Source organism: Coregonus clupeaformis, chromosome 25 (genome assembly GCF_020615455.1).
Source record: "Coregonus clupeaformis isolate EN_2021a chromosome 25, ASM2061545v1, whole genome shotgun sequence".
Lineage (NCBI taxonomy): Eukaryota > Metazoa > Chordata > Actinopteri > Salmoniformes > Salmonidae > Coregonus > Coregonus clupeaformis.
In genome coordinates, this window is record NC_059216.1 from 20,165,626 (window position 1) to 20,178,704 (window position 13,079).

General features: G+C 44.5%; 1 protein-coding gene across 3 annotated transcripts; it reads right to left on the reverse strand.

The window, feature by feature from the left end:
- Positions 1-872: 872 nt before the first annotated feature.
- LOC121538754 (enhancer of rudimentary homolog) lies at positions 873-9,908 on the reverse strand. Of its 3 annotated transcripts, none has more exons than XM_045207447.1 (5): positions 9,812-9,908; positions 7,668-7,755; positions 4,655-4,775; positions 1,811-2,256; positions 873-1,716 (listed from the first exon to the last, which is right to left on the reverse strand). In XM_045207447.1, exons 1-4 carry the CDS (start codon positions 9,812-9,814, stop codon positions 2,154-2,156), a joined length of 315 nt encoding a protein of 104 aa, XP_045063382.1. In that variant the 5' UTR covers positions 9,815-9,908; the 3' UTR covers positions 873-1,716; positions 1,811-2,153. The 3 variants fall into 3 exon arrangements, with proteins under 3 accessions (XP_045063382.1, XP_045063381.1, XP_041702850.1); XM_045207446.1 differs by having other exon boundaries at positions 7,668-7,758; XM_041846916.1 differs by lacking the exons at positions 873-1,716; positions 1,811-2,256 and adding an exon at positions 2,598-2,655 and having other exon boundaries at positions 7,668-7,758.
- Positions 9,909-13,079: the final 3,171 nt, after the last annotated feature.

Genomic DNA, 13,079 nt, shown 5'->3' on the forward strand with positions numbered 1-13,079 from the left:
GGACAGAACTACATACATTTAAAAATGGCACACATTTTATTTATTTTACTAGGCAAGTCAGTTAATAACTGAATATATTATTATTATATTATTAATAACAAATTCTTATTTACAATGACGGCCTACACCGGCCAAACATTTTTCGTACTGGCACCCCGTGGGAATCGAACCCACAACCCTGGCGTTGCAAGCGCCATGCTCTACCAACTGAGCTACAGGAGGCCCCTGTAGAGTATTTTACATTAGAGACCTCACTCTCAATTCACATTGTCTATGGTTAAAATAGAACCAAAACACCAGTATATTTTGTAGAAAATAGATAAACATTTAAATTGTGCCTGGTCTGTGGCACTGGTTCGAGGTCGTTTTAATTCAATGCTCGCTGCACACCTCTACAAGGTGTCAAAAGCATTCCACAGGGATGCTGGCCCATGTTGACTCCAATGCTTCCCACAGTTGTGTCAAGTTGGCTGGATCTCCTCTGGGTGGTGGACCATTCTTGATACACGGGGGAAACTGTTGAGCGTGAAAAACCCAGCAGCGTTGCAGTTCTTGACACACTCAAACCGGTGCGCCTGGCACCTACTACCATAACCCGTTCAAAGGCACTTAAATATTTTGTCTTGCCCATTCACCCTCTGAATGGCACACATACACAATCCATGTCTCAATTGTCTCAAGGCTTAAAAATCCTTCTTCAACCTGTCTCCTCCCCTTCATCTACACTGATTGAAGTGGATTTAACAAGTGACATCAATAAGGGATCATAGCTTTCACCTGGATTCACCTGGTCAGTCTGTCACGGAAGGAGCAGGGTTTCCAAATATTTTGTCCACTCAGTGTAGAACACAAACATGAACAGTAACAAATAATACTTTTTTATTGTTTTATTTTAAGTAAAAGACAAACACTTCTTTATAAAGGGGGAATTTTCTTTAAATACAAAAATTAAAACAAAACGCAAGCTGCCTTACACTCTCCCTCTACAACACTTCTCAGTGAAACAATAAAGATAATATCATTCAACCCTTCTCCCTTCCTATCCAAACGCTCCGGAGTGAAGGTTCCCCTATGTACAGATCAAAGATCATCATCCCCTTCCCCACCCAAGGATCTAGGGGCAAATTCACACTACCCAACACTCCCAGCCCCCCCAACCCTGACCCCACCGTAATAACCTCTGATCATCCCCTTCCCCACCCTAGGATCTAGGGGCAAATTCACACTACCCAACACTCCCAGCCTCCCCAACCCTGACCCCACCGTAATAACCTCTGATCATCCCCTTCCCCACCCGAGGATCTAGGGGCAAATTCACACTACCCAACACTCCCAGCCCCCCCAACCCTGACCCCACCGTAATAACCTCTGATCATCCCCTTCCCCACCCAAGGATCTAGGGGCAAATTCACACTACCCAACACTCCCAGCCCCCCCAACCCTGACCCCACCGTAATAACCTCTGATCATCCCCTTCCCCACCCAAGGATCTAGGGGCAAATTCACACTACCCAACACTCCCAGCCCCCCCCAACCCCTGACCCCACCGTAATAACCTCTGATCATCCCCTTCCCCACCCGAGGATCTAGGGGCAAATTCACACTACCCAACACTCCCTGACCCCACCGTAATAACCTCTGATCATCCCCTTCCCCACCCAAGGATCTAGGGGCAAATTCACACTACCCAACACTCCCTGACCCCACCGTAATAACCTCTGATCATCCCCTTCCCCACCCAAGGATCTAGGGGCAAATTCACACTACCCAACACTCCCAGCCCCCCAACCCCTGACCCCACCGTAATAACCTCTGATCATCCCCTTCCCCACCCAAGGATCTAGGGGCAAATTCACACTACCCAACACTCCCAGCCCCCCCAACCCTGACCCCACCGTAATAACCTCTGATCATCCCCTTCCCCACCCAAGGATCTAGGGGCAAATTCACACTACCCAACACTCCCAGCCCCCCCCAACCCTGACCCCACCGTAATAACCTCTGATGTCATAGATTGGTGGCGTTCCAGGCAGACTACACTGCATCGGATTGCTATTTGATAAGATGTGGTTAGCCGACATGTTAAACACCTATCCAGGTTGTTGCGAGATCATGCGTCTGCAGTGTAGTCAGCCTGGAACGGGGCCAGAGTCTCATTTCCCAGCCTGTTGGGCCTGACGCCGCAGCAGCACGTAAATCTTCTCCTTGATCCAGTCCTTGTTGTACGGCTGGTACGTCTGTGTGTCCGCACGGTACCTAACGGAGAGACAGACGGAAAGATATATTAAAACATGGGCTGGTACGTCTGTGTGTCCGCACGGTACCTAACGGACAGACAGACGGAAAGATATATTAAAACATGGGCTGGTACGTCTGTGTCCGGCAGACGGTACCTAACGGAGAGACAGACGGAAAGATATATTAAAACATGGGCTGGTACGTCTGTGTGTCCGCACGGTACCTAACGGAGAGAGATATATTAAAACATGGGCTGGTACGTCTGTGTGTCCGCACGGTACCTAACGGAGAGACAGACGGAGAGATATATTAAAACATGGGCTGGTACGTCTGTGTGTCCGCACGGTACCTAACGGAGAGACAGACGGAGAGATATATTAAAACATGGGCTGGTACGTCTGTGTGTCCGCACGGTACCTAACGGAGAGAGATATATTAAAACATGGGCTGGTACGTCTGTGTGTCCGCACAGTACCTAACGGAGAGAGATCTATTAAAACATGGGCTGGTACGTCTGTGTGTCCGCACAGTACCTAACGGAGAGAGATATATTAAAACATGGACTGGTACGTCTGTGTGTCCGCATGGTACCTAACGGAGAGAGAGAGAGAGACACGTTTAACGTGGCCTATTGATTAGGGCTGTCACAGTGACCGTATTACCGCCACACCGGCAGTCACGAGTCATGACAGCAGTCAAATTCCACGTGCCAGTTGAGTCACGGTAACTAGGCTACTCTGATGCCACCGATGGTCATTAGTAGCCTACCAAACTTGCTAACTGCCTGGTACTCAGCACTCTATTGTCCCTCTAATCACTCTGACATCAATGCAAATGTGCTCTAAATTCTAATCAAACACTTCATTAGAGCCCCGGCATTCAGAGCAGAATAGGATCACCTGTTGTGCAGCGAGAGCCAGCTCCTCATAGCTGGTGGTTGCACGGAATGAAATGTGTTCCTCTAAGCCCATGTTGCGTAACATTTCTATAGGCTATTCTATGCAATTGTGTGAGAAAAGAGTTTTGATGGCCTCTTAAAAAGAGGAGGATCCCCATCAGCTTTCTAGAGGAAAGTCTACTATATTTTGTTCTCAACTCTCCTAATATTAAGCACATTGCTTTGCGTTACAACCGGAGTAGCCTACCTGACTGGCATGAAAATGAACCACAGGAAAAGCGTCCTCCATTCGCTATTCAAGTGCATACAGATGACGTGTCTTATTTGATCCTGTTTCGAGACAGGTGCATGATAATGGTCCATTCTATATCAAAACTAATTTCACACATATATTATTTAGTATATGTAAAGACAAGATTAAATCATGTAGCCTAGCCCATAAGCCTATAAGTTTTGATAAGGCTTGTGACACAATTAAAGTGACCAAATAACTAAGCGTAGCCTATAGGCCTTGGACCACCGGTACAGGGTTGCTATTCGAGTGCAGGCTACAGAGGACATGTACTGTCTACAATAGTAATGGTAGTGACTGGTTATAGTTATAGTAATGGTAGTGACTGGTTATAGTAGTGGTAGTGACTGGTTATAGTTATAGTAGTGGTAGTGACTGGTTATAGTTATAGTAGTGGTAGTGTCTACAGTAGTAATGGTAGTGACTGGTTATAGTAGTGGTAGTGGTAGTGTCTGGTTATAGTTATAGTAGTGGTAGTGACTGGTTATAGTTATAGTAGTGGTAGTGACTGGTTATAGTTATAGTAGTGGTAGTGACTGGTTATAGTAGTGGTAGTGTCTGGTTATAGTAGTGGTAGTGTCTGGTTATAGTTATAGTAGTGGTAGTGACTGGTTATAGTTATAGTAGTGGTAGTGACTGGTTAGTTATAGTAGTGGTAGTGACTGGTTAGTTATAGTAGTGGTAGTGACTTGGGGATATGATCTTTGACCCTCTAACTTTCTCACTCATTATTCATGATTATCCATTCAGACAGACCATGTGGGCAGATCTATGGGATTTGATCCCATTCAGACAGACCATGTGGGCAGATCTATGGGATTTGATCCCATTCAGACAGACCATGTGGGCAGATCTATGGGATTTGATCCCATTCAGACAGACTATGTGGGTAGATCTATGGGATTTGATCCCATTCAGACAGACCATGTGGGTAGATCTATGGGATTTGATCCCATTCAGACAGACCATGTGGGCAGATCTATGGGATTTGATCCCATTCAGACAGACCATGTGGGCAGATGGGTTGCGTCCCAGTTCTCCACCTCCCTCCTGAAGTATGTACACTTTTTCACATATATAATTTAACAAAAATGGTGGAATCTCCCTCCAGCCAATACCAACTGATGCTTTTAAATCCTTGACGGGGGATTGTGCACATCAGGAAAAGGGTGTAGAATCAAAGACAGCGAAATCCATGTGAAAAGTGTACTGCAGATAAGACTTACACCAAGCAGCTGAGGTCAGCCAGGTCATCGATGAAGTCAAACAGTTGACTGATGTCATATGTGATGGACGGACTGTTGGGGTTCATTCTCTTTAGGTGTTCCTCGTACATCTTACAAACACCTGGAAGGAGAGTCATACATTAGGAGAGTCATACATTAGGAGAGTCATACATTAGGAGAGTCATACATTAGGAGAGTCATACATTATTTGAAGTACTCGCTGCAAATCTGTCACAGGCATCAAAATTCACCACAAAAGATAAACAGGCCTATGCATAATTGAGAAAAATAAAACACCTCAATGATAAGTCCTCTGTAGCTCAGTCGGTAGAGATAACAGCGTCTGCTAAGTGGCATATTATATTTATTATATGATAAGTCCTTTTATGAATTGCACAGCGTGTACGCAAAGCCAATAAAAAGAGGATTGTATGCTATGACATGAATGTAGTTTGCTCAACCACCGAGGACTCACGTGTTAGGGTCCTAAAGCTCAGTGGGCCACAGATGAAGTGGGTTCAATACCCTGGTCTGTCAGTCTAAAGCTCAGTGGGCCACAGATGAAGTAGGTTCAATACCCTGGTCTGTCAGTCTAAAGCTCAGTGGGCCACAGATGAAGTGGGTTCAATACCCTGGTCTGTCAGTCTAAAGCTCAGTGGGCCACAGATGAAGTGGGTTCAATACCCTGGTCTGTCAGTCTAAAGCTCAGTGGGCCACAGATGAAGTGGGTTCAATACCCTGGTCTGTCAGTCTAAAGCTCAGTGGGCCACAGATGAAGTGGGTTCAATACCCTGGTCTGTCAGTCTAAAGCTCAGTGGGCCACAGATGAAGTGGGTTCAATACCCTGGTCTGTCAGTCTAAAGCTCAGTGGGCCACAGATGAAGTGGGTTCAATACCCTGGTCTGTCAGTCTAAAGCTCAGTGGGCCACAGATGAAGTGGGTTCAATACCCTGGTCTGTCAGTCTAAAGCTCAGTGGGCCACAGATGAAGTGGGTTCAATACCCTGGTCTGTCAGTCTAAAGCTCAGTGGGCCACAGATGAAGTGGGTTCAATACCCTGGTCTGTCAGTCTAAAGCTCAGTGGGCCACAGATGAAGTGGGTTCAATACCCTGGTCTGTCAGTCTAAAGCTCAGTGGGCCACAGATGAAGTGGGTTCAATACCCTGGTCTGTCAGTCTAAAGCTCAGTGGGCCACAGATGAAGTGGGTTCAATACCCTGGTCTGTCAGTCTAAAGCTCAGTGGGCCACAGATGAAGTGGGTTCAATACCCTGGTCTGTCAGTCTAAAGCTCAGTGGGCCACAGATGAAGTGGGTTCAATACCCTGGTCTGTCAGTCTAAAGCTCAGTGGGCCACAGATGAAGTGGGTTCAATACCCTGGTCTGTCAGTCTAATGCTCAGTGGGCCACAGATGAAGTGGGTTCAATACCCTGGTCTGTCAGTCTAAAGCTCAGTGGGCCACAGATGAAGTGGGTTCAATACCCTGGTCTGTCAGTCTAAAGCTCAGTGGGCCACAGATGAAGTGGGTTCAATACCCTGGTCTGTCAGTCTAAAGCTCAGTGGGCCACAGATGAAGTGGGTTCAATACCCTGGTCTGTCAGTTTAGGTGGTTGTCAACGTACCTTCCATGCACTCAATTACAGATTCATAATCCTCGTACGATTAGTTTTTACTGGTTGACCGATTGTAAATCATGCATGAAAAGGTGACGGATGTGCATCATTGTGAAAAAATGTGTCAATTATCACTCCCGTAAGATTCGTCCTTAAATTAGTCGTTTACTATAAATCGGTAGTGAATCTCTATTTTTTAATGTAGTGGCATGTTATAGAAGGGTACAGACATATTTGTGATTTCACTTGGTTTTTGAGAATAAACTTACCTCAGCCGCATATAGACTTCCTTATTGCTCGTTGTGCGCTGTGCGGACCACCGATAGACATGAGCAAAAGCTCCAAAAACAAATAAGTCCTTTTAGAAAACAGACACGCGCTCAGTATACTGACGCAGGTCTTTAGATGTTGTACACGTGAAATTGTGTCATTCCTAACTTTTGTCCACAACGATATATTCAATGTTGTGCGACACCGAGCCGTTTCCCCTACCAGCAGGCTACACGGAGAAAAGGGAAACGGCTCGGTGTCGCACAAAATAGAACATAACATTGCAGACAAAGTTAAGAATGATAGTTTCACATGTAGAGTGGTGATTTTAGCATGTCAATCTTAGTGGGGGAAACCCCCCCCCAAAAAAAAAAAAATGCATTTGAATTTTCGAGCTCTACCCTTAGATTTGGCGGTGACGTAGTGTCCCCACGAGTGACAGAACACTGAGCCAATCACGGCACAACTAGAGGACATTACCAACCCCTAAGCTCTGTATTTTCCGCAGGCTGACCCCACCACCACAGAAAGCACTGAGCTAGGCTGAAACACCTACATTTTGGAGCTGCCAAACTCAAGAAAGCACAAAAAGAGACCAAGATTGTACGCAGCTTTATTAACTCAATGATTATTATTTTTTTTTATTTTTTTTTACATTGTTTTGCAAACTGATATGTGACAAAATAACATGCAAAAAAAATAATATATAATTTGAATGATGGTCGCCGCTGCATGTGTACAACATCTAAAACCTACATCACCGAGAGCATGTTTGTTTCTAAAAAGGATGTATTTGGTGTTTTTTGGAGCGTGTCCGTGTCTTTTGGTTACCCCACAGTGCACAACGAGCAATAAGGAAGTCTATTGCGGCTGAAATAGTAAACCACTCCTTTAAGATGGAGGATGTAGGACCCCCCTCTAAGCATTCAATTGGGACAAGGAAGGAATGGGTATTTAACCTATGGGGCAGGGCTCTCAACCCTATTTTTTTTTTGGAGAGCTACCCTCCTGTAGGTTCACTCCAACCCTAATCTAGCACACCTGATTCTAATAATTAACTGGTTGACAAGATTAAAAATCAGGTTTGTTACAACTGGGGTTGGAGTGAACTGCAATGGGGGCTGTCAGTTTACCTTCCATGCACTCGTTGACTGATTCATAGTCAGCGTATGTCCTCCCCTCTGGCCTCTTAGTAGGCTGGACCAACAGGATCGTGTGAGACTGCAACAATAACAAAAACAGAGTAGAAATGTCAGTTTTCAAAATCAACTTTTCAGTTTCAATAAGATTAATACAACTCAAATTACCAGGTTAGGGGTTTTGCACAGTATCTCTCAAGCAGTATAACATATAGCCCTGTCAAGCAGTATAATATATTGCCCTGTCAAGCAGTATAACAAATCAAATCAAATATGCCACATGCGCCGAATACAACAGGTGTAGACATTACCGTTAAATGCTTACTTACAGCCCTTAACCAACAATGCAATTATTTTTTAATAAAAAGTAAAATAAAACAAAAAAGTGTTGAGAAAAAAAAGAGCAGAAGTAAAATAAAACAGTAGGGAGGCTATATATACAGGGGGGTACCGGTGCAGAGTGCAACAAGTGTTGCTAAAACGGGTACAGCAACAGGTCCAGCATTATATTGCTAGCAGAGGTGAAGCCACGGCAGGGCTGGGCAGATTGAATACTGGGCCAAGGCCCTGGCAGATTGAATACTGGGCCAAGGCCCTGGCAGATTGAATACTGGGCCAAGGCCCTGGCAGATTGAATACTGGGCCAAGGCCCTGCCAGATTGAATACTGGGCCAAGGCCCTGCCAGATTGAATACTGGGCCAAGGCCCTGCCAGATTGAATACTGGGCCAAGGCCCTGCCAGATTGAATACTGGGCCAAGGCCCTGCCAGATTGAATACTGGGCCAAGGCCCTGCCAGATTGAATACTGGGCCAAGGCCCTGCCAGATTGAATACTGGGCCATCCAATCACACTGGTTTAAAATATATTGTCAGACTAATCGGAAGGGTTGAAAATGCAGTAGGAGGTCCCTGGGATCTAATTGGTTATATTGCAGTCATATGGTAAATCAGAAGTGCATACCGTTCGTGCCGCATGGCAAATATTAAATAGCTGATTGTTCAATCGCGGGATAAACACAAGTCTGAATGATCCTTTCAAATGATTTAAACGTTAATTGTAGTGTATTCCCATTAGTAGGCCACATCTCATTTCCTTGTCTGGTCTAGATGGACGTCATATTGTATAATATGGTTCGCTCCTAGATTAGATGGTTGCATTCAAGACCAGGTCGTTTTTATTGATCTTAGTTTGATCAGTATCAGCAGAGTAGGCCTGTCGTTTTTGTAGTGTGCCTATTATTAAAGATTATCATATTGTCTCCAGTCTGTAAAGTGTCATAGAATTGCACGAAATGTGTTTAGAAAAAAGGCAAATTGTGTGTTTTAAGGTTCAGAAACGTCGATAATCATCGGTTGCGATACGGCTGTGGAAACATATGGTCCTTATCTTTCATCAGCGAGAAAGAATCCTTCAAATAAATAAAAAGTTACATACTGTTGCAGTTTTTGACAGATCCACAAGCTGTGTGCCTCCAGTTGAGGAACAACACTTTCTCCCGAATTAGGCTTGTGTTCAACGCATGCTACATAGCTGATTTGCACAGGTGGCCGCCAATGTCTTCCATAAACAAGCGCAGTAACATGGATATATGGCCTTGTGGGAACACTAACCCTAACAAAAGGTGTGTTTCTAGTTAACCTTTTTTTCTCTCTCGATGATATCAAAGAGAAGGTCCTTATGCTTCCAAAACCGTACCGCAAGCGACGCGTTTTAATTTTCAGATTGAGCGTCGGGAATTTTGTTACAGAAGATGCCTTTGTCCAATGACTCATGTACGTCTGCTAAATGACTAAAATGTAAATGTAATATAATGGAACTGAGTTATGACAAGGGCTACAGCTAGCGTAGCTCAGAATTCAACACAGGATGACAACGGCTGGTCAGTTAACACGCAGACTAAAATAAATAGCTGAAGATTGTTACAACACGATGTAATATAAGAAGCTGTTATATGACAAAGTCAAAGATGTTTAAAAACGACTCACTTCATTAGCGAGCTAGCTAGCTAACGTTTATCCGTTTGTTGATTGACATGCGTTGACAATTTCAAAACAAGGCTAGTTAGCAATCTACTTATTATTTTATCTGGTAAACTACTCGAATGCAAATCTAGAAATGTTATTTAAAAAAACTAACCATAATTCCTTCACCGTGCTCTTGAAGTAGGTAAGATTTCTCGTGCTACACGATTTGGATTTGATGGCAGAACGAGAGCGGAAATGACTTTTGATACCGGAAGAATAACTTTAGGAATGCGAGAAGGGTTAGTGTGATCCTTGGGACGTTCCTACCCTCAGTGTTGCCATGTTCCCGGTTTTCCAGTCAAATTGAAAACGCGGGTAAAAATGTTTTGGTCGCGGTCTGCAGGTTTTTGGGCTATTTCTAAGTTGCACTGTGGCCGCCATGCCATTTCTCTTAAAATATATATTTCACTGTGACCTGCTGCTGACTGTCAGACATTGAGACAGTCTGTTCCTCAGTAGACTTTTCCAACAGGCTATTGGGAAACACAATCACTTCTTACCTCGAAGATGGCTCTGTTATTTTCTACATGAGAAAGCTTGGTTCTGCCACTATAGAAGGAGGAGACTGAATATATAGGAGGAGCAGACTGAATACATAGGAGACTGAATACATGGGAGGAGGAGACTGAATACATAGGAGGAGGAGACTGAATACATAGGAGGAGGAGACTGAATACATAGAAGGAGGAGACTGAATACATAGGAGGAGACTGAATACATAGGAGGAGACTGAATACATAGAAGGAGACTGAATACATAGGAGGAGGAGACTGAATACATAGAAGGAGGAGACTGAATACATAGAAGGAGGAGACTGAATACATAGAAGGAGGAGACTGATTACATAGGAGGAGACTGAATACATAGGAGGAGACTGAATAAATAGGAGGAGACTGAATACATAGAAGGAGACTGAATACATAGGAGGAGGAGACTGAATACATAGAAGGAGGAGACTGAATACATAGAAGGAGAAGACTGAATACATAGGAGGAGACTGAATACATAGAAGGAGACTGAATACATAGGAGGAGACTGAATACATAGAAGGAGACTGAATACATAGGAGGAGACTGAATACATAGGAGGAGACTGAATACATAGAAGGAGACTGAATACATAGAAGGAGACTGAATACATAGAAGGAGGGGACTGAATACATAGGAGGAGGAGACTGAATACATAGGAGGAGGAGACTGAATACATAGAAGGAGACTGAATACATAGGAGGAGACTGAATACATAGAAGGAGGAGACTGAATACATAGAAGGAGGAGACTGAATACATAGGAGGAGACTGAATACATAGAAGGAGACTGAATACATAGGAGGAGACTGAATACATAGAAGGAGACTGAATACATAGGAGGAGACTGAATACATAGGAGGAGACTGAATACATAGGAGGAGACTGAATACATAGAAGGAGGAGACTGAATACATAGGAGGAGGAGACTGAATACATAGGAGGAGGAGACTGAATACATGGGAGGAGGAGACTGAATACATAGGAGGAGACTGAATACATAGGAGGAGACTGAATACATAGGAGACTGAATACATGGGAGGAGGAGACTGAATATATGGGAGGAGGAGACTGAATACATAGGAGGAGGAGACTGAATACATAGGAGGAGCAGACTGAATACATGGGAGGAGGAGGCTGACTACATGGGAGGAGGAGACTGAATTCATAGGAGGAGACTGAATACATGGGAGGAGGAGACTGAATACATGGGAGGAGGAGACTGACTACATGGGAAGAGGAGACTGAATTCATAGGAGGAGACTGAATACATGGGAGGAGGAGACTGACTACATGGGAGGAGGAGACTGAATACATAGGAGGAGACTGAATACATGGGAGGAGGAGACTGAATATATGGGAGGAGGAGACTGAATAAATGGGAGGAGGAGACTGAATACATGGGAGGAGGAGACTGAATACATGGGAGGAGGAGACTGACTACATAGGAGGAGGAGACTGAATATATGGGAGGAGGAGACTGAATACATAGGAGGAGACTGAATACATAGGAGGAGACTGAATACATGGGAGGAGGAGACTGATTACATAGGAGGAGGAGACTGAATACATAGGAGGAGACTGAATACATAGGATGAGACTGAATACATAGGAGGAGGAGACTGATTACATAGGAGGAGGAGACTGATTACATAGGAGGAGACTGAATACATGGGAGGAGGAGACTGAATTCATAGGAGGAGACTGAATACATGGGAGGAGGAGACTGAATACATGGGAGGAGGAGACTGAATTCATAGGAGGAGACTGAATACATGGGAGGAGGAGACTGATTACATAGGAGGAGACTGAATACATGGGAGGAGGAGACTGAATACATAGAAGGAGACTGAATACATGGGAGGAGGAGACTGACTACATAGGAGGAGGAGACTGAATATATGGGAGGAGGAGACTGAATACATAGAAGGAGGAGACTGAATACATAGAAGGAAGAGACTGAATACATGGGAGGAGGAGACTGATTACATAGGAGGAAGAGACTGAATACATAGGAGGAGACTGAATACATAGGAGGAGACTGAATACATGGGAGGAGGAGACTGAATACATGGGAGGAGGAGACTGAATACATAGGAGGAGACTGAATACATAGGAGGAGGAGACTGAATACATAGAAGGAGGAGACTGAATACATAGGAGGAGACTGAATACATGGGAGGAGGAGACTGAATTCATAGGAGGAGACTGAATACATGGGAGGAGGAGACTGAATACATGGGAGGAGGAGACTGAATTCATAGGAGGAGACTGAATACATGGGAGGAGGAGACTGATTACATAGGAGGAGACTGAATACATGGGAGGAGGAGACTGAATACATAGAAGGAGGAGACTGAATACATGGGAGGAGGAGACTGAATACATGGGAGGAGGAGACTGATTACATAGGAGGAGGAGACTGAATACATAGGAGGAGGAGACTGACTACATAGAAGGAGGAGACTGAATACATAGGAGGAGGAGACTGAATACATAGGAGGAGGAGACTGAATACATAGGAGGAGCAGACTGAATACATAGGAGGAGACTGAATACATGGGAGGAGGAGACTGATTACATAGGAGGAGACTGAATACATGGGAGGAGGAGACTGAATACATAGAAGGAGGAGACTGAATACATGGGAGGAGGAGACTGATTACATAGGAGGAGACTGAATACATGGGAGGAGGAGACTGAATACATAGAAGGAGACTGAATACATGGGAGGAGGAGACTGAATACATGGGAGGAGGAGACTGACTACATAGGAGGAGGAGACTGAATATATGGGAGGAGGAGACTGAATACATAGAAGGAGGAGACTGAATACATAGAAGGAGGAGACTGA